The sequence below is a fragment of the Pinus tabuliformis genome, chromosome 3_2 (genome assembly GCF_031772625.1).
Source record: "Pinus tabuliformis cultivar Carrire ecotype Pingquan chromosome 3_2, CPIR1, whole genome shotgun sequence".
NCBI lineage: Eukaryota > Viridiplantae > Streptophyta > Pinopsida > Pinales > Pinaceae > Pinus > Pinus tabuliformis.
The window spans coordinates 1,222,258,902-1,222,280,341 of NC_142302.1; the positions used below are offsets into that span (position 1 = coordinate 1,222,258,902).

At 42.0% G+C, this 21,440-nt stretch overlaps 1 protein-coding gene across 1 annotated transcript in view; it reads right to left on the reverse strand.

Moving 5' to 3' along the window:
• LOC149185139 (putative inactive purple acid phosphatase 2) overlaps positions 1-20,133 on the reverse strand; it is a 42,727-nt gene extending 22,594 nt beyond the window's left edge. Inside the window, exon 1 of the mRNA XM_089417777.1 lies at positions 19,099-20,133. Within this exon, the coding sequence (XP_089273903.1) occupies positions 19,099-19,833 (735 nt within the window). The 5' untranslated portion in view covers positions 19,834-20,133. The remainder of the gene's footprint in view (positions 1-19,098) is intronic.
• Between the last annotated feature and the right edge of the window lie 1,307 nt (positions 20,134-21,440).

Genomic DNA, 21,440 nt, shown 5'->3' on the forward strand with positions numbered 1-21,440 from the left:
CATAATTGGCCACATTTAACAGGAAATCGTACCACAAAATGCTAAAAATGGTTAGGACAAAATAATTAGCACATGGGCAAAAGCCAATGCATGAGCTCTACCCCAATCCATGGCCATCACCCTGGTTCCATAGGCCTTAGAGGAGCCTCCTTTATCATCTAGGAACCCATGATTGTCCCAACCCCTGGAGGGCAATGACTGCCCTACCCAAAAGGGGTAATCACTGCTATAGCTTACACATCATGCTCTTGTCCTTTCAGCCCCGAGCAATTAATTAAAGAGAATTCATAAAAGGCAAAAGGCATATGAAGAAGGGTGAAAAAATCAAGGCCGAGACACATCATGTGCCATGATTGCTCCCTCCAACACATTACATACCCATGTGTGGGCTTCCCCTTATCTAGCTACCCCTATGCCCCAATATGTGGCCCAGAATTGCCCCTCATTCCCTACTCCATTCCACTTATTTATCACTTGCTACCCCCATTAGAGGGATGGACCTTGGACATACTATCCCCTTTAAGGGTTGAGAGTTTGAAACCACCTAATAAGGTACTTGGTTAACCCGCTTTGGAGCTTGGAGACACTAGCAGATGCCAAAGCCCACTACGGAAGGGCATGCCATTATGAAGTGCCCACTTTGTTATCCATGATTTGTAAACTCTTTTACCCGATTATTTTAATGACTGGTTGTGCTGGAAGCCTATGGGATGCATTGGATCTTATGCAAGATTACAGGTGGTTTCCATTTGGGTTTGGTCTCCCTATACAGGATCCTAATGCCTAAAAGTCTACATTGGCACATATAGGGTGTGCATCGAGAACCATTGGCCTCCACAACAGCAGACAACACTCCACGGATCTTCATCGATGCTCAGAGACTACTAGCAATCCACTTTTGGGATGATGGTGATATGCTTGGTACATTATGCCCAACGGGCCCCCACGGGAGCCCCACACACTTGGCAGATGTCCCGGGACTTGTACGATGTCATGACAGTATTCATTCCACCACTCGGACCCTTGCAGAGGATCTACAGGCAGCTTCGATTCATATGGAGACCCATGGGGTCATTTATGTGCCCTCAGACCCACTAAGAGCACCACAGGTCTTCTACTTGGAGAACAAGGGACCACCCCCTTGTCCATCATATTCCGAGGAATTTATTCTTCAATATGGCACTTCAAGACATTATTAGGCCTTTGGAGAGCCCCACGACAAGTACATATGATTATTTCGCCCCTTGTGAGGCTTATCTTTACACTTGTGAGCTAGTTTGGTGGGTTTGTCACCAATAGGGGTTTTATTTGCACATTATTTTATCATTAGGGGCTCATGTAGGCACATAGGCTAATTCGAACTCCTTAGGAAGCAATATATTGATGTTAGATACATTCATTTGTATCATCACTTGACTCGGGATCTCTCTAATCATAGAGAACTTCTCATTTTTTCCTTGGAGGATATTTTTTGGGGATGGATGAATTTTGACATATGGATTTGGGCTATTTTTCTTGTCTTGGAGCTTTGTCTTGAAAATGAAATGCTGGTTGGATATATTCCATAACGTTGTAAGTAAATTTTGACGTTGTTATTCTTGTTGTTTTACACTGCTAAAATTAAGGCTAGTTGTTGCATAATTGAAATGTGGAATTAAGCGTGTTTTAGCTAATTTAATGTATGGGCCAATGTTATATGAATGAAATGTCCTAGAGATTATTTGTCTCGATAAGCTTGCATCATTTGCTTTGAAGTATAAATGCTTGAAGGTTACTTTTCTTTTCTTTCTCTTAACATTGGATGAAGCTGACTTTCCAGCCCTCCTTGATTAAGAAACCAAGTTCTTACTTATCATCATCCTTGACTCCATATCCCCAAGTGAATTAGGCATTGATCCCTCCAAAAGGGCGATCATTTTAACCCTCTTTTTACCCTTTTCCCCTTTTTCCCAAGGTCTAGCCCCATTAGGTCACCTAGGGCATCAATTTCCCGAGAATTGACCCAAAGAAAAATTTTGATCTCCTACAAGCTACTGAGCTAGTGGGTCCCCTCCCTCCTCCAAATTTGAGGCAAATCTAACGGTGGGATCTCCAAGAATCCCAAGCCCTAGCTCTAGGATCAAATTTTTCCTAGGCTTCCCCATGGCTAGACCTTAACAGGATCAATTTAACGTTTTGAAGTAAATATTCTTGTTTGGTCCTTTCCTTTCACCTTGTCCAAGATAGGAACATCATTGGTTGCTAGATTCCATTCCCAAACCTGGACTAGGTCCACTTGGCCCCATGTGGTCCCATTTCTCAATAAAGATTATTTGTCAAGGACCATTTGGGAATCCATGTTTCCCAAGGATTATAGGGATTGAGAACCTAGTCTATAAGCCTATTCCTTCTCCATCAATCCTCCAATCCTCACCCCTTACCCCTAGAGGACCAAGTCCCTTGCTTAAAGAGCATCCCTACAATACCGGTACTCCCATCGGTGAAAGTCCGTTAAGAGCAGGGAGACTTAGCTATGGTGACAGTGGGCTAAGCCTCCACTGTTGCCCTTAACCTAGCAGTTGCCCTCTTAGGAACCCCTTTTAGGTCCCCTGCTGGTTTGAGTGGTAACAAGGCCTATTGGTATCAAATGAAAAGGGAGTGCCTAGACATGTAGAAGTTAGAGAAATGGTTTACTTAATATGGTAACTGGGCCTATTGGTATCAAATGAAAAGGGAGTGCCTAGACATGTAGAAGTTAGAGAAATGGTTTACTTAATGATTAGATCAACAAAGGAATAAGGTAAGCCCTCAAAATAGAGTTCAAGTTGAAGCTTAGCTAGGGTTTAGGGTTTCTAGGGCACAAAATTGCTTGGAAAGGATGACGATAATGCTATTTAGGGAAGTTTTACCAAAACAAATGTTATATTTTGCATTTAAGATGTTTAAGGAGGCAAACGCTAGATTTTCATCCATAAACATCTATCCAAAATTTATCCTACAGGCAATCTTGGGAATCTTTGTTATTGTAAATTTTAAAATCTTGGGAAAAATAAATAGCTAGCATAGATTCATCTAAACCCTCGATCTATTAAGCATCGCATGGATTAAAAAAAATGTGTGCAAACCTCTTGGTGCTTAAAATATTTGGGTTAAGATCACTGACCCCATAGGAGAATTTTTCTCCTAGATATCTCTTCATCTGGAAACCAGTAGCCCCCTGACAAACACCAATGTAGTCGATACATTGTGCCATTTGATCTCTGATCCTTGCATCAGTCATATGTCCCTTCACCCATCTGTCGAGAGCATATGTTAGAAGGTGGGAATTCTGACCCAAAAGGTATGTTTGTCATTGTGCAATCGGGTGCTTATCCTTGTTTTTCATTGGGAATCTTGGGCATGGATTATTGGGTGACTTGGAAGAAGGGTGGATTTTGACTGTGGTTTTGTTCCCTCACCTTAAATGGGGGGTGTTGACAGTGCTGGACCCGCTAACATGTAAGGGGATCTCCCCGGTAAGAAGTCCCAATCAGACCTCAAACCGTTTGGTGTAGGAGTCCCAGCAGTGGGTCATATGGTAATGCCTTGACCGCAATGTTGCATAGAGGCAAGTAAGATAACTCTGTCAGTAGCAAGGGTGTGACCACTACAGTGAGTCAAGGAAGGTGTATGAGAGGTTCTAACACAGGTGGGTTGAGATGAGGGTGAAGGTGAGTTCCAGGTTGAAAGGGATCAGTCCCAACTCAGCTAGGAACACACAACACACAGGACATACACAGCTTCCGGCGGAGCAGTCCACACGGATGCGGCAGTCACAACATACAAGGTAAGATAACACGTACAGCACTCACGGATCAGTCCGAACGAGTGCAACAGTTGTTACAGCGAGCTTCATATGAAAGGTCTGTCTGATGTCCGGCAGAGCAGTCGACACAGACGGGACAGCATTAACAACATATACAACACATTTCCATTAATAGATTATGCATTACAACAAATGAAACAGTTCAGATGTAGAACACAGGTTAAAGCAACATGCATTACAAGTGTTAAAGATCAGTCTTACAACAGATAGAATACATGTGTGAAAACGTATTGGCTCTAATTATATAAAGAAGTGTAAGTTCCAATCATACAATACATCCATGTAAACCCGCTAGCCCCAACAGTGGAATGTTACAGCAACATCCGCCTGCTCCTCCAAAGAGATAGACTAGCTCCGTGCAGTGGAAAAGCCAAGGCGCGTTACAATACTATCCAAGCTCTTTCCAAGATAGTCTTATCAGAAACTTGGCTGACCAAAAGCCCATACAATGAGTTATGAAGGACTATTTATAGCAAAGGGTGGGGTGACCCTTGACATTCCCCTTTGTGACAGTTCAACTACCCTAATGACTCTTCACCTACTCTATGATTGTTACATCCAACTATTGACTCTTGACTTACACTTGACATGACTCAACATTACAATGCACATGTACTCATGTGAGACAACATGGCTTGAGCAAGTCATGCAAGACATCACTGGCACTCGGTCCGCTGTGATGAGACCAACTCTTTGACATGCTTGTGATGGTGAAGGTGGTGACTATTGCCAAGCTTGGTCATTCGTGATGGTGTGCATGCACCTCATGGTGACATCTTGTTGAAGCGAACTCTTGCCTCGGTTGCAATCGGTGCATTGATTCGGCCCCTTCATCCAACTCGTCTGCTAACATGCGCATGCATAGTGTACGTGTTGAGCTTCAAGTGTGTGTTGGTGGTCATGCGCATCAACTTGCCGAAGTACATGTACAGCTCCAGTTGGGCTTGCTTCTTGTCTTCGCCTTGGTGAGTGTGTTGAAAGGGTTGGATTGCATGCGTGTGCACAATGACATGCATGTTGCTAAATCCCTTGCATGCAATCAACAACACTGCTCACCATGTCTACTCCGTGTCAGCTACTGGGATGGATCTTTAACTTATACAGGCGTAGTTTCATCTGTGAGTGCATGTTGCGCCCACTGTTGTTCGTGTTCCTACTGCAACTCATTCGTCTGTCTATGCAACTTCATGTTCTTCCTAAGTTGTTGTTTCAACACATGCAACTCCTTCTCTGTTCCATTCTCTGTCTTTGCGTGACCTTCATGTCACGTCATCACCTCATAGCTTGAGTCTCCAAAGTTGCTTTCATTATCAGTGGATCTGCTTGATCTTGCAACTGTGTCCCACCTCTGTGTTGTCAACAACCTTCCTCTTGCATTTGTTGCATTCGCTGCATTCGGTATGCTGCCTTCAGTTGTTGTTCATGATGTTGCTCGTTGTGATGTTGCTGTTGTCATATCTTGATGTCCTTGTCTACGAACAACTTGATGTCTTCGTGAGTAGGCAAGCTCATAGACACTTGATCAACTGCATCTCCAGGTGTGCTCTGAATAGTGTCTTTGACTCTGCTCTCTTGGAAACCATTTTGCCTGCATTGTTGAGAGGCAGATGAGCACCTGCAATACCTGGGGACATGGCAACACTCATGGCAAGCAATCTGTCAGTCGAAAACCAAAATGAACTTGAGAACTGACTTGCAACATACCTGTGTGACTGATCATGAAGGTTGCGCAATTTCGACTGGGAGGTCGGGAGACCAATTGCCAAGACTGCACAAGGCACAGTCTGGGCTGCTGGGAGATTGACTAACTGTTGGAACTGCGCAATGCACAATCCAGTCTAGCTGCTAACTGCTGGGATTGCGCAATAAGCAATCCCAGCTAGCAATGGTTGCAGGCTCAGTGACTGCATTACGCAATTTTCTTGGCCAGCAGTCATTGTCCCTCAACATTGCACAAAGCAGGCCTGGGGAACAGCTGCTGGGCAGAAATGCGCATTTCTAGGGAGGAAGGCAGAGCCTTCCCTCTCAAGATTGCGCAATGTTGTCTTCGTGAGGCTCTTGGTGAGGCAGAGTCCAGGCTGAGGTTGGCCAGACTAGCCGACGGGCAACTGAAAGTGAATGTGAGTGTGAATGCATGCTGATACTAAGCGTAAGCATAGGTGAATGATCATGCATGCAAATGGTGAATGGCAGATTCAGAAAATGGAATCACATGCATGTGGGTGAGGCGAGTCGCCGAATTGGCGACCATTCGCAAAAAACAATTCCATGCATGCGAAAACAGTGAGATGTTGATGAAAACTAAAACGGTGCTAGGATAAGCTAATATACATGTAAACGACAGTAGACGTTCAAAGAAATCAAGCAAACATTACTCATACAAGCGAAAACACAAAAAGCGACAAAAATGCAACACAAGGCATGGAAAGCGGGCTTAACCCAAAACAATTGAGTTGAATGTGTTGACTGCTCCTAGATGTGATGTGGCACGTCAGCACTGCAAGGTCGATGTGAAGAATGAGCTCTGCAGCGTCTAGTTGATGAGCTTTGATAACATCGAGATTGTGATGCACATGCCACAAATCTAGGAAAAGCGACACTTGGTGGGAGGTTTCTGAAATGATCCTTGTATATAACCTCCAACTGCTAAACATAGATCCCTAAAACAAGGGATGCCTTTGCATGTTGCCTTGGGAGAAGCAGCCCATGCATGCAAGTCAATTTTGCTCGGTCCGGGAGGGAACCGGTCAACTCAACTGCAAGTGCAAGACACTGCTCGACTGCTTGAAGGAAATGCGCATTTCTGGCTGGGAACTGGCCTGACTGCCCAAAAGATTTGCACAATTTCTGGGCAAAGCAGCTGACGACTACCCAGATTTGCGCAATTTCTGGGTTGAGCAGCCCTGCTAGGGAAAATTACACCTGCTGGGAGTGTTGACTGGCAGAATTGCGCAATCTTGGAGCCCAACAGGCTGCCAGTCAGGATTGCGCAATTTCTAGAGGGAAGGCTGGTTGTCCTCCAGAAATGCACAATTTTCTTGGAGAAGTTGCTCAGCGTGCAGATAGACCAAGTCCAGGTGAACAACCTGTGAGGGGGATGAGTCAAGATGTGATCGACAGGCTGCCTTTATGCAAGCAAAACACTGAAGCTTGTGAACTTAACAAAGCAAGGCAAACTGTTGTGAAGGTTGGAAGGGAGCCTCCAAAACAAAGCTAAGGAAAAATTTTGGAGGGTGGTTGTAGCCGCTACAACAAGAAGTTAATCATCAATCCTAGTCCTATGGGATCTCCCCTATTGGCCTATGGCTTTAGGAAGGGCACTGCTTGGGAAAACTTAATTTTGGTAGTTGTTCTCTGTTACCCACCACCTGTGGGTAGTATGCATAGGAGATAAATTTTCTCCTAGATGGTCCTCAGCCGGCAGCGCCTTGCAGCCACCAGATAGCTCGATGTGCCATCATCTCTTGCCACCTGAGCCAGCCATGTGGTCCCTCGCCCATTTGTTATGATTGTATGTTTGAGGTTGGGCCTCTTAGTCACGAAGGTATGGCTTTTCATTGGTATAGTTGAGTAGTTTTCTTTACTTGTCATGGGCACTTTTGAGCATGATTGGTGGGGGGATTCAGCGAAAAGAGTGGGCTAGGTTTGTACTCTTGTCTCCACTGCCCGATTTCGTGGTTATCCTTGTATCCTAGTCCCGTGGGATCTCCTTTACTGGCCATTAGCTTTGGGGTTTGCACTACATGGGAAATCACGATTTTGGCTACATGGTCCCGCTTCTCAACACCATATACACCACTGCCTTCCACTCATTTTAGCCCCATTCATCTCTTTCCCCATCCAGGTCCACTTGTGTCCACTGGGTCCACATAGGGTTAACCTCCCCTGTTTTTTTTCCACGATCTTGGGTCTAGGATAGAATCTTAGAATCTTTGATGCTACCAAACCAAGAATCACAACAATACTACTTTGCACAGTAGAATATAAATAGCAGTAACTCTACCACTGCACAAAATATGGACAACTTTTTACAATTTTCAATCTAACTTCGTTAAATTAATCAACATATAATACAAAAATCTAGGGCTCCCGTACCAGGGATAATGGCCCTCATACATCCACTGATACAAGACACAAAACTAGGGCTTAGTGTCAGTGCATCAACAACCAATCTGCCCATACAAGATACACTGACCATCTAGTTGATGTAGTGCGCTCTCTCAGCGCCTCTCGCTCGTACCTTGTACTTGTCCAGTCCTGCAATTCTCGATCTGCAGCTCCTACCTCTATCAATGCTCCAAGTCCATCTGGCCACTAAACCTCGGTTATCAATTTGCTCACTAGTTGTGCCTTAGTCCATCAAGGGCACAACACATCGAGACTCCTATCGAGTTGTTCACAACTTCATTTTTGAACAACTCTCAATATGCCCACTGCTGCTCCTCAGCTACTCAGGGACTTCAACCCACTATGGTCTTCCTGCGTTGCTCCAATGAAGACCAACATAGGGCACGGAGGGTTGCCACCTATCACTGCAAGATGTCCATCTCCCACAGTGAACACAGGCTAGGAGGACTTCCCATCATTTGTTGTAGAAGTCCTTCTCCACACACAAGTCTAGGGCTACTCAACTACTCCTCTGGTTCGTCAACCCTTGAGCTCAACAACTACCACTCTAGCAACCATCTAGGTACATGAAGATGGTGCACACCGGACTCCAACTTGGGTCGGAGGATCACTTCCAGCAGCAACAACAGGCAGGGCGTCTGACTCAAAGGCAGATTCCAGGAGTGTGAGTTACAGGCTACGCAGGGTTCTTGGAGGGCCTGTTTTTCTGAGTGGTGTTGTGCCGAGATTGCCAGAGGAGGGAGCAATTCCCTCAATAATTTTGCCAGATTTTCTTGTTGAGAATTGCCAATTTTTGGCATCTAGATTGTACTCAAATTATTCACTGTTGCATAATAATAAAACCCTCATCTATTGCACCGGTTTTCCCACATTGGGTTTTTCCGAGGACAATTGTCCAAAAATAACGGTGTCAATTTTATTGTGTGCGCTAGCATTTTCTCAGTTTCTAGCATTTTATTTTCCACAACATTTTTATGGTGGAAATTGTAGTTGTGATTTTATTCATTATTTGTCGAAGCAAATAAACTGCACATAATAATAATTAGTGAGAAGAATAATTTCTAGTTGCTGCAATAGATTAAGAATTTCACATGGTATCAGAGTGTGTTTGAAGACAGGTCAGTGGCTCAGCGACGAGGAGGAATTTGCAACTTCAGAGAGAGTCTTTGAGCAAAATTTTTGGGTCTGCGCAAAGGGCCAGCCAGGGAGTGCAAATTGTTGGGAAGAAGTCGATTTTCAATTGCAAGTGGCAGAAAAGTTCGATTTTGTCCAGTAGCAATTCCAGCAGGCAGTGGTGTAGCCGAGAAATAGTTTTGGTTAGCAGATCAGAAAATTCGTTGGGCAAATTTGGGCGCAGTTGGTTTGCAGTAATTTTGCAGTAGCAAATCAACATCGAGTGGAAGAGAAAAGCACACAGAGGGATTTTTCCCGGAGGGTATCCAGATTCAATTTTCTGGAGGGAATATGTGATTTCCAGTTGCAAAAGGAAATAGCAGCTAGCAGAACTACGCATTCCAAGAGGGAGTGCGAGTAGCAGAGCAAGCAACCAAGCAGGAAAAGGAGGAGATTCCTGTTTATTTCTCAGTTGTGAGTTTTGCAGAAAATGGCCTCAACAGGACTTCGAGATCAGGATAGGCTAGATGGAGCATCCAACCACTGTATCTAGAAAGATAAAATGTCTTTCCTGCTAGATGAGCATGGTCTGAAAACATACGCAGAGAGAGTTGCAGCCGTACCGGCAAACCCGCAACAACTAGAGAACTACAGAAAGGAGATGGCCAAGGCAAAGCGGTTGATCCTTGATGGCGTTTGGGATCATATAGTCTCACACTTAGTGGCCAAGAATATGGCCAAAGAAATGTGGGATGTTATTGCTACGCTTTTCCAGAATCCTTCTGAGAATCGAAAGATGTTCTTGAAGGAGAAATTGAGGTTGACCAGGATGAATAAGGGTGAAGGAGTTACTTCTTATCTCACTAGGATTTAGGATGTCCAAGACGAGCTTGCCACAGTAGGAGAAGCACCTCAAGAGAGTGAGTTGGTGCATACAGCTCTCAATGGTTTCACCCCGGAGTGGGCTACTTTCGTCCAAGGTATCACTGGACAAGATCAGCGACCTGGTTGGGATCGATTTTGGGCAGACTTTATGCAAGAGGAAATGAGGCTTGCTCTAGTGAAGTGCCTCAAGAGAGTGAGTTGGTGCATACAGCTCTCAATGGTTTCACCCCAGAGTGGGCTACTTTCATCCAAGATATCACTAGACAAGATCAGCTACCTGGTTGGGATCGATTTTGGGCAGACTTTATGCAAGAGGAAATGAGGCTTGCTCTAGTGAAGAGCACTATCAGTGGCAGCGACATCAAAGGATTGAAGGGTGTGCAGGAAGAGGAGAACATTGCCCTTGCATCAAAGGGGAAGGTAAAGAAAGGTCCTAGTCAAGGACAAGGCTCACAAGGAGGAGAAAAGAAGAAAAAAGACTTGTCGAAGATCAAATGCTTAAGGTGTGGTGTGTTTGATCACCACAGTACCCAGTGTCCGAAGAGGAAGAAGGACAAGAAGGAAAAGCAAGGGCAAGCAGCAGCTTCGGCAGAGATCAACAATTTGTCTTCCAGGTTGGAAGATGAATTTGCACTATACGCAGCTATACCTCCAGGAGAGAAGTGGGGTGACATTGAGATTTAGTCACTAGAGTTGCTAGTTTTCAGCATCTAGATTGTACTCATATTATTCATTGTTGCATAATAATAAAACCCTCATCTGTTGCACCTGTTTTCTTTCCCACCTTGGGTTTTTCAGGGACAATCGTCCAAAAATGACGGCGTCAATTTTATTGTGTGTGCTATCATTTTCTCGATTTCCAACATTTTATTTTCTGCAACGTTTTTATGGCGAAAATTGCAATTGTGGTTTTTTTCCTTATTTGTCGTAGCAAATAAACTACACTTAATAATAATCAGTTATGAGAGTAATTTCTAGTTGTTGCAATAGATTAAAAATTTCACAATTGATGTATTTGGTGAACACATGGCCAGATATATGTTTTGCAATGAACTCACTGAGCTAGTTTTTAGTCAAGCCTACCAAAGTGCATTGGGTTGTTACTAAGCAGGTGTTGAGATATCTCAGAGGAACAGTAAAACATGGTTTGTGGTATAGATAGCTTGACGATTTGAAGCTTGAGGGCTTCACTGATGCAAATTGGGCAAGGAGCTCCACAGACAGGGAGAGCACATCAAGATGCGTGTTCAGTGTTGGATAAATAGATGTTTCTTGGTTTAGCAGGAAGCAGAGATCAGTGGTATTAAGCTCAACCAAGGCCGAGCACATCGCTGCCAGTTTGGCGAGGTGCGAAGCTATTTGGTTGAGGAAGACTCTCGTGGGCTTGTTTAAGACAAATTTGGAGCCTACAGTGATACACTGTGACAATCAGTGTTGCATCAAGCTTTCTGAAAATCTCGTATTTCATGATTGCTCTAAGCACATTGACAAACGTTATCAACACAACAGAGACATTGTTCAAAGAGGTATAGTTTCACTCCAATACGTCCCCACAGAGAAACAGACAGCAGACATCCTGACCAAGGCTTTGCCAAGAACCAGATTTGTTTACCTCAGAGAGATGTTGGGTGTAATGCAGAACACCTTCCTCTCTATGAGAGTGTTGATTGGAGTAGAGAAGAAACGTTATGCTTGTCTAAACGCCAAGACTAACAGAAGAACACAAAAGACTACCACTTTAGCATAATATTAATTTATTTAACTATTTCCTAAAGTTAGACTTAGGAAAAAGTAAAAGTTCCTAACTTAACTTGTGATTTAATCTCAGTTGTTGAGAAGGAGATTACGGCTGAGGTCAAAATTATGAGAGGAGATAGAGAAAGTTGGTGAAAAATCAGTTGAGCACAAGCAAGTGTGAGAGAGCAATGAAGGAAGAGCGAGGGTTTCAACAGATCATAGGACTCAGTATCCGAGCAGAAGAAATTAAGTGAGGGTCGAGCCTTTGCATCCCAACGCACAGGTCTATTTGCAAATGTGCGCAAAAGAAAGTTAGTGCGCTCACATGTGTGGGTCGAATTGTTGATCTGCACATGAGTTTCGCAGATATAGCATGCAGGGAGGGAATCGATTTAGCTAGAGAGTGGATGAGTATTTTTCTTGTGATAAACTAGGAAGCTTCTCCCTTGTTGTAATTCTCAGAAGGAAATCTTTTGCTGCAAAACAACAATAAAAACACAGCATTGCAGGATTTCCCCGGTGTTAGGGTTTCTTGGGTATATCTTGTGTTCTATGGTTAGTTGTGCATGTTAGAAAACTTAGTGTGTTTGTGATTTAAGTTTCCAGAATACCAGTGATTTATATTTCTAGATTTTTACACTTAGAAAATTACAAATCAATTTACTGAATTTAAAGGAAATCTAACATGCTGGTGGCATCATAGAGTTTCCATGACTGTAGAACCAGGGTTTTATACCATATTTTTTGCTCAATTCAACAACTGATCTAAGGCTATCTGGTTGGTGGCACCATTCAGTTTCTATGACTATGGAACCAAGGTTTCAAATCATCTTTTTTTATTGAATTCAGTAGATAATGCAAGGCTATTTGGCTAGTAGCATCATGAAGTTTCTGTAACTATGGAACCAGGGTTTCATATCATTTTTTTAACTCAAATCAACAGTTGATCCAAGAGTATTTGGCTAGGGGCATCACTGACTTTTTGTGGCAAACAATTAAAGTTTCAGATCATCTCTTTTGTTCAGTTTTTGGCACCTGATCTGGTTATTGGCTATGGGTATTGCATAACGCTTCTTTGTAGTTGCAGAACTATGATTTTGGATCTCCTCTTTTTCTAGGGTTTCGTAGGGTTTAAACCAATGTTCCACCAAGACTCCAGTGCGAGGAAACGCGAGTGCGGGGAGACGCACAGGGGGGCCGTGTGGGAGTACCCTCAAATTTTAATGAAATTTTGGGGGTGCGGAGGGACGTCGGGGTATATAATTTTTAATTTTATATATATATATATATAGATATATATATATAATTAAAAATTATATAATTCAAGTTCATATTCATTGTTCAATAATGAAAGCATAAATATTAAATAGACTAATAGTAATATGGATACCAATACATTGAAAATTGAAATTTGATCCACACATAAAATTTAAATTCATAATTGAATTAAATAATGACATACATTGATCCATCCTCATCATTCATTTTGATACATACATCATTCATATGACATACTCATTATTCATCCATACCATGAGATTCAATAAAAAAATCAATAATGAAATATTCAAATACATTGATCCATATCATTCATCATTCTACAATCTACATTGATTTAAAAATTAAATTCATCATTCATCATTCTAGAATCTAAATTGAAAGCAAAACATACTAGTATATTACCATATACTATATACTAGATATTGAAGTTTTGAGGGGGGACGCCCAAACACACCCCTTTTGGGGAGTCTCGTCCCCCACACTAGGGAAACGCACCCCCTTGCGTCTCCCCAAGACTCCCCAAAAAGGGTGCATGGGGAAACACACCCCCAGTAGACTCCCCGTCCCTGGGGGACACGTCCCCGTGGAACACTGGTTTGAACACTTCTTCAAAAACCATGCACTCTTTCTTCCCTTGCTTTACAGCAAGAGGTAGCACACTAAGTATTTTTTTTCCAGAAGATGTCGATACCTCTCCTTCTTATGGGTCCATCAAGACAAACTTTTGTGCCTTCAGCAGACTAACTCGCTAACATCTTCACAAAACCTCTCCAAAGGCCCCCTTCACTAGCATGTGGAATTGTATTGGTGTGCGAAAAATGGTATTCGGGTAGATAATATGTAACTTCTTCTCTAAGTGTCCCTTTTTCAAGATTAAGGGAGGATGTGAATCCTATAATCAGTGTTGCTAAAAGTGGCCTCCCAAGAGCCACTCCCTCTCACACTATGTCCTGAGCAAGAGGATCCAAGGAGAGCCCTTAGGACCATACTCCCAAACTTCAAGAGCACACTCCAGGGCTAATTGGGACACTCCCTACCACCGTGGGGAGCGTGACACTCCTTGGGATGCTCCAGGAATGGGGAGCACACTCCCTAGGCGCTCCCTAGACACATTGAACCATGACTAATTTTTTGAGTTGGTTTGACGAAAATGCTAGCAATTGATGGTAATGTTAAATTCCTAAAAACCCTTTACTTAATTTTTTAACATTACCATTAATTGTTTCTTTATTTTTGAGATCGTTTCGACCTCATTGGACTTCATATGGAAAAAAGTAGAATTTCATATGCCATTCCAAATTCAGCACACTTAATAGTTTTCAAGACTTCAGGATTGATGGGATTTAAACATTTCATTGGATTCCATCACCTATGAGGGTATGTGATTGGCATTTTACCAAGAGCACCAGGCCCTTTCTGTGCCCCAATGTTGGGTGGTGTTGATTGTTGAACTCCTTTGTCTCAGCAAAAATGTATCCTTCACTCAAACCAAATCATTGATTAGACATCTCAAGTTTTTTTTACCATATCTTAAGGCTTGGATTAGGCAGTTTCATCAAAATTGGGTGGTGTTAACTGATGTCCCTAAGGGATCAAGGTAAAGGCAAACGCTGGACAAGAGGCAAAGGATGAAGGATGATACTAATGATGAGGATCCCAATATAAGCAATGGTGTAACATTCCTTGTCATTTTTATGTTCTTGCCCATTTATTCATAATGTTTTCGTTCAAAGTTCAATATAATCATTAATATACTATGGATGGCATTTCTAACTTCATGATAATGTAGTGTTCATCTACAGGTGGCACAAATATGTATGTTTTCATATATTATGCAACTAATTGGCATTTGGCATTTGACTTGTTTGTTTTGAAATGGTGCTCTCATGCCCACCCCAACAACCATGCTTGTAATATAATGTCTTTTCTTCATGGCCCCCTGTTTATATCAATGGGGGATGTTGAAAATAGTTTTAAACTCATTTTTGTCTGTGACTGACCTGATATTTTTGATAGGCATTTACTATTGATGCATCTACTCTTATGTTTGACCACGATTGACATTGTATTGAGATAGGTAATTATTCACCTACTTTCATTTTCTACCATGGCAAACCTTATTTATACATTCACTCTGATTTGTATTCATAATTTTTCTCTATGGTTCCCTGTATAGCTTAAGAGGGAGTGTTGAAAATGGTCGAAGCTTTATTTTTACCACCATTGACCCTATATTGTATCATTGATTATATTTGTGTTGGAAATACTCAGAGGGGGGTGAATCAGTGTTTCGCTTTCTTTTTACAATTGGTTAGATTGATTCATTTATTCGTAGCATTAATCAAACATAAAACATCATCATCACGTCACATAGAAAGTACACAAAATATTTGTCGCTCAATAAGTGCTTTGGTTATGTATGATATACATACAAAGTTTACCAGTTGAACTGGAAGGAAGTACAAGACTCCCCAAAGGGTTTTACCAGCAAAGCTGGGAGGAAGCAAATGCTCCCTGAAAAAGGGTTTGGGCTCCCATACCAGGGATAATGGCCCAATTACAACTGTCCCCTCTCAATGCCATTGTTGCCACTACTACTCCAACAGTCTGTTGTTGCCACTGCTACTGCTGCTGCTGCTACCACTGCTACAACTAATGCTACTCACTGCTCCCATTGTTCACTGTTGTTCACTGCTGCTGCACTTCAACTACTGCCATACATTTCAGTGCTATGCATCACATCATCACAACTTTCATGGAGACGTTGTCACAATGAGAACACTTCGCAAGTCATGTCATACATTGACATCATAACATCTTATCACTGCATACATCAGTAGGTCACTTCCACAATAGGTCAATGCCTCAATCATTGTCACTACAACCCTATTTCAAATCTCAATGTACAGTAATATCTTTCTATCAGCCTCTCTCAGCCCTTCAGTTCTTTGCAACATAAACTCTTTGTCAAGGATGTCAAGGTCAAGCATTTATGTAGCAAGGTTCATTGCCAGGTCAAAACAATTATCACTTCAGTATTGTTGTCATTTCTGTTGTCACATCATCATAGAGACATGTCATCTACCAAGGTCACTTGTCATGCCAAGAATACAAAGGTCACAACCATCACTATTGTTATCAAGTTCATCACTGTCATGGGGGTTACTACTACACAAGAGATTTGTCATGCATCAGAGATCATCCCCATCAATAAGATGCTCACTGCTATCCCTATTACAGACACATTGACATAAGTCAATGTCATGCAATCAGTGTCACTCTCACAACATCACCATTGTTATCAAGGTCATCACTGTCATACAAACATGAGGGTTTCTGCTACACAAGAGATCTTCCAACACAACCATGTCATACATCAAGGTCATCTGAAGCAAACTGCCATATATATGAAGATATTACAAGTGTCATCATCAAAGTCATTATTGTTATCAAGCATTTGTCACACAAGGTTTCTGTCATACTGCCACACTGTCACTGCTACTTATCAAGGTTAAGGCTGCCATCAAGGTTGCTACTGTCATATAATCAATCCAAACCCTAGCAAGACTTCTCTATATTACCACTGTCCAGCATCTGCCACGATCACTGTCATATTCAATACTACAGCCACAAATATCATTTATTGCAAAATGACATATGATATGAGAGCACGCAGATCTCAGTCTCAATATTATGATAATTCATAAGTCCTAGCAACCTTATGCAAACACATTTAGGATGTAATGACAACGATTGGTCTTTTGTAGTCCATACTAAATATTGATTCGGTTGCATGCTAAATATTGGTAAGGGTTTCTTCAAAAACAGTGATCAGCAAATTTTCTGCTTTACCTCAACATTGCTGGAAAACTTCAAGGTTGAATTGAGCATGAAACGGAGCCCTAATAGAGGGCCAAAAGTCACTTCAATGTTGCCCAAAGTTACTTGCCAAGGTGATACAAAATCACTTTCGCCTGCACAGTGAGTGACAGGCTTGCACTTCTTGGGTCTAGTCGGCAGAGGCATGACAGAGTTCGAATCCTCAATAAATAGCTACAGGTATCAAGATCAATTCACATCAGGTCTAGAGATAGACCACAGATGATAGGCTACAAGACCCATTGTCATCCATGCTTCTACCTGCAATATCCTTGTGACAAAACCCAAACACTCAAACAGATTGCAAACTTGTCACTGAAGAGGGCACTGTTCACAAATTCGTATTGCAAACAATATTCTTGACAGTTTAGCGTCTATGCGAAGGAGCCAGAGGTGCACCAATGACTGCTTAGATGAGATGGAGGCACGCCTAACTCATGTGGAATTCTATGCCCATCGGGATCCTGGACCTCTTGTTGCTCCTTGTGCGGGTCATGCACCAGATTTCCCCCATGATCTATGATGACTGTCAGTTGTCTTCTTATTCTCTATGTTTTCTGGGCTATTTGGTCTTTCTGCTTTTGATTATTGTGTAAAGTTTGGCAGTTTATACTTTGTTTTTGCATCGCTCTCCTGGCCAACAAATCCAGTCAGAGTGAGGCTGGGAGGGCAGTGGCCAGGGGCCTTCATGTTTATCCAATGTAATATTTTGAAGAATTAATAGAAAATTTTGAACGACAAAAAAATAGTTAGAAATGAAGGGCTAAGATGGTTTCATGAATTTGAAATTTCATTATATTTGTTCTGTTTCTCCAGACTCATGAGTTCCCTTGCTGAAAATACAAACATGATTCTACTTCTGTCTTGATTCTGTTTGCATAAGAATCTGAACACGCAATTGGACAGTGTTTTACCAGAAGGGTAGACCTAACTCATCAAAATCAAGGGCTGAGATGGTTATATAAATATGCATGTATTGTTCTGTTTCTCTATATTTATGAATTACCTGATTCTCCTCTGTTTTTTTACTGAAATATGAACACGGTGTTTATTTCTGTTTGGATTTTGTTTCTGTGAAAATATGAACATGGACTTGGACAGTGTTTTGCCAAGAAGCTAGACTTATTAACAGTGGCTTGCCGAGTCAGTAAAAGTGAGATGTCATCATCACCCCTACCAGGGTAGGGCATGCTCATGCTTGTGCTTGCACCAGTGCTGCAAAAAGTAGGTGGTGCCAGGTGCAAGTCTTGGGCTAGTTTGGCAGAATAGATAACCCCCACAAGCATGAAGATTGGCCTCCATAGCATGGCCAGATGTTTCTGCCCATTGAATATCTCATGTAGAACAGTTGCCACTTGCTCGTGTTGAGCAGAAGCATTTAATAACAAAATAGGCTAGATCTAACTTGTGAAAAATCAAGGGTTGAGAACGTTTTATGAATTTCTCTCTCATTTTTTCTACCAAATTTATCAGTTCCCTTGTTTCTTCTCTGGTTTTTGCTGAAAATTTGTGCATAGCTCCCGTTTTATTTGAATTAACTTGGACAGCATTTTGCTGAAAGACCAGACCTAACTGGTTATTAATCCACCCCTAGGATGAAATATTTTTTTCCCAACAGAATTTTAATTACAAGTATCCAGGATGCTCATTTTTTGTATACCACTCACTTCTTGGCAATCTGCATAATATGCCTTCAATGAAATCTGCACTGAGAAAAGCAAGATACAATCTACAGCCTAGGTAGGGGTGGGGATGATCATAACCCTTTGCAGAGCTCAGACACGTAAGATGGGTATAACCAACCCTTTTAATGAAGGGGCTTATATGATTATATCCCTACCTGTATAACCAACCCTTCTAAGAATGTTAGAAAAAACTTAACTCAGTTGAATTAGAGAGGTTGACTATCCCTTATGCGAGTGAAGTGTTGGCACTGAAAGGAAATCCCCGTCTAAGAATTGATCTTAAAAGGTCAACGCTTCAATAGGTAAGGGCTGATGGAGATCACATGAGTAGGACTTCACTGGCTGATCAGGCTACCAACAGAGACGATCTAAACCCATGGTATGATATGCACCCTGAGGTTGTGAAGTTTGTGACAGAAATCTTGGGTTCCAATATTTGATACCTTGGCCTTTTGTCTGATTGGGAGCAAAAATACCTGGCCCGGGTTTAGAATTTCTGCCAGTTGCATATCAGAAGAACGTGTTGAACTGAATCAGAGGAAATACCTGATAAAAATAGCGCTTGCCTTGCTCCAATCCCCGCATAACAGCATCATGAATGTAGCCTGGATCCCTCCATCCCAAACTAGTATTAGCAGGCGCATCACACATCTCGGAGCGCGTATAGGTGACGGAACTAGCCTCTGCCACGCTGCCCAGCTCCTTCTCATCCAACCCATATCTGACATAGCTCTTTATGGCATCCTTCGTCAGGAACATGGCACGCATCTCATCCTGATTCGAGGTGAAGGCCAGGTGGAGCTGCGCTGGATCGTTGAGATTACGAAAACTAACAGCCTCGCTCTTCGCCAGAAGATGTCTGGTGGAGGGCAGGGGATTGTGATCCTCGTCCACTGGAGTCCTGTTGGATATCTCAGAGTTGTCCCATCGAAAAACGCGGAACTCGTAAGGCCTTCGCAGATTGATGAGAGGAAGATCCAGATAACATGACCCCTCTTCCTTCATCCAGTTAGGGCAGAAGGAAGACAGCAGGATATAACCTATGAAATGCTCGTCTGCTGAATCCGGAGGATTGTAAATCCCCAGCCAGTCCATGTCGGAAGAAGAGGCAGATGAATTTGCAGTCCAGGTGAGCGTGAGCGTCACATTGGCTCCTGAGCGGTTCAATAATTTTGGAGAGGATTCCACAGTTAACAACCCATTCGCCGCCCCGATCATCAGATTCATCACCACTACAAATATAATTATCAGTTGTTCCTCGAATTTCATTCTTCGACCCATTTCACCTGGCAAGCAAAATTGCGAATGCAACACAAACTCCCCAAGTTACGACAGAATTGTGGAGTATAGAGAGCGAGAGAAATCAAATCAGAGCTTGAGCTTTGAGAAGAAGCCTGCACTTGCCCGTTTGCCCAGTAGATAAGCATTGACGTGGTCGTGAATGACGATATCTCCCTGTGCTTTTGCTTTGGGAGCACAGGACCTCTGACATAGATAATGATCCTTATCAAAAACCAAACTCGGTTCTTCAATTCAAATTTTTGCTGGAACCATTGGTGCACGGAGGAAACAATAAACACTTGAAGTTTACCATTGAAGTTCAATAGAAAAACCTTTAGCCGTAACATTGGGTGTTTTTGCTATAAATATGATACACGATACTATAATTTAGATGAGTATAGAGGAGCAGTTTATAGATTTTATGAGAGGGTTAGAGTTAAGGAATGTGAATGTTTTGGCAGTGATATTGGTGTTAAATTGGATTTCTTTTATTCTTTATTTTATTTTGTTTATATATCGATGAATTGGAAGTCTAGTTAAGTTACGCAGATGGAGAAGGGGTTTATTTAGCAAGCGATGTGGTAAAGTTGCTTCTATATGCAAATGATCTTATCCTAATCTCAAAAACAGCGTATGGATTAAGAGAACACTTAATTCACTTTTCTCAAGAGGTAGGGATGCAAGTGAACATTAACAAGACTAAAATCATGATTTTTTCTTTAAGTAGAAAAAACAAACCAAACATTTTTCTTTTAAGAGAACACTTAATCCACTTTTGTCAGGAGGTGGGGATGCAAGTGAACATTAACAAGACTAAAATCATGATTCTCTCTTTAAGTAGAAAAGACAAACCAAACTTTTTTCTTTTGGAAGATAGTTCTCTGGAGATAGTGAAAGAATACAAATATCTTGGGATTGAATTCCACTAGAAGCTCACTTGGGAGTCTTGTAGGACGAAGAGAATTCAGGGAGGATGGAGAGCCTCATACTTACTCCAAAATAGGTGCAGAAACGCTGAACTTTGGGATTGGAAAACCAAGAAAACCTTTTTTGGTTTGTTGGTTACGCCAGTTGTTCTCTACAGTTGTCAACTTGCAACCGAAGGCAATTAGAAAGAATACATAAACATCTAATTACTAGCAATCTCAAAGTTAATGCCACAATCCTGTACGAAATCCTTTTGGCTTAAGCAGGCACTTTTCCTTTGGAGACAACAGCGATAACCAGGTTAATAAGCTATTTAAATAAGAGTAGAAACATGGATAACCAATGTTGGCCCAAGATAGCTATGGAAGAGGGATTAGATCGTAGGAAGAAAACTTGGACGAAGCAAAATAAAAAGTGGTTGAGTAAGTGGAATATCAAGCTGCATGAATGCCCTAGCACCAATGAGGAAATAAAAAAAATAGTGATGGAAAAATTTAGGACTCCCATGTGGACCAATCACAATGGGCGTAAAAAAGCACACTACCTCAAAGAGTTCAATCCAGCGTGTGACCATGGTGAGAAAACATATTTATGAGCGGCTATTAAAGGAAAAGCAAGGGTGCTAATGGCACAGTTGAGGACAGGGTCACATTGCCTTAGATGTAAAACTCGCAGGTGGA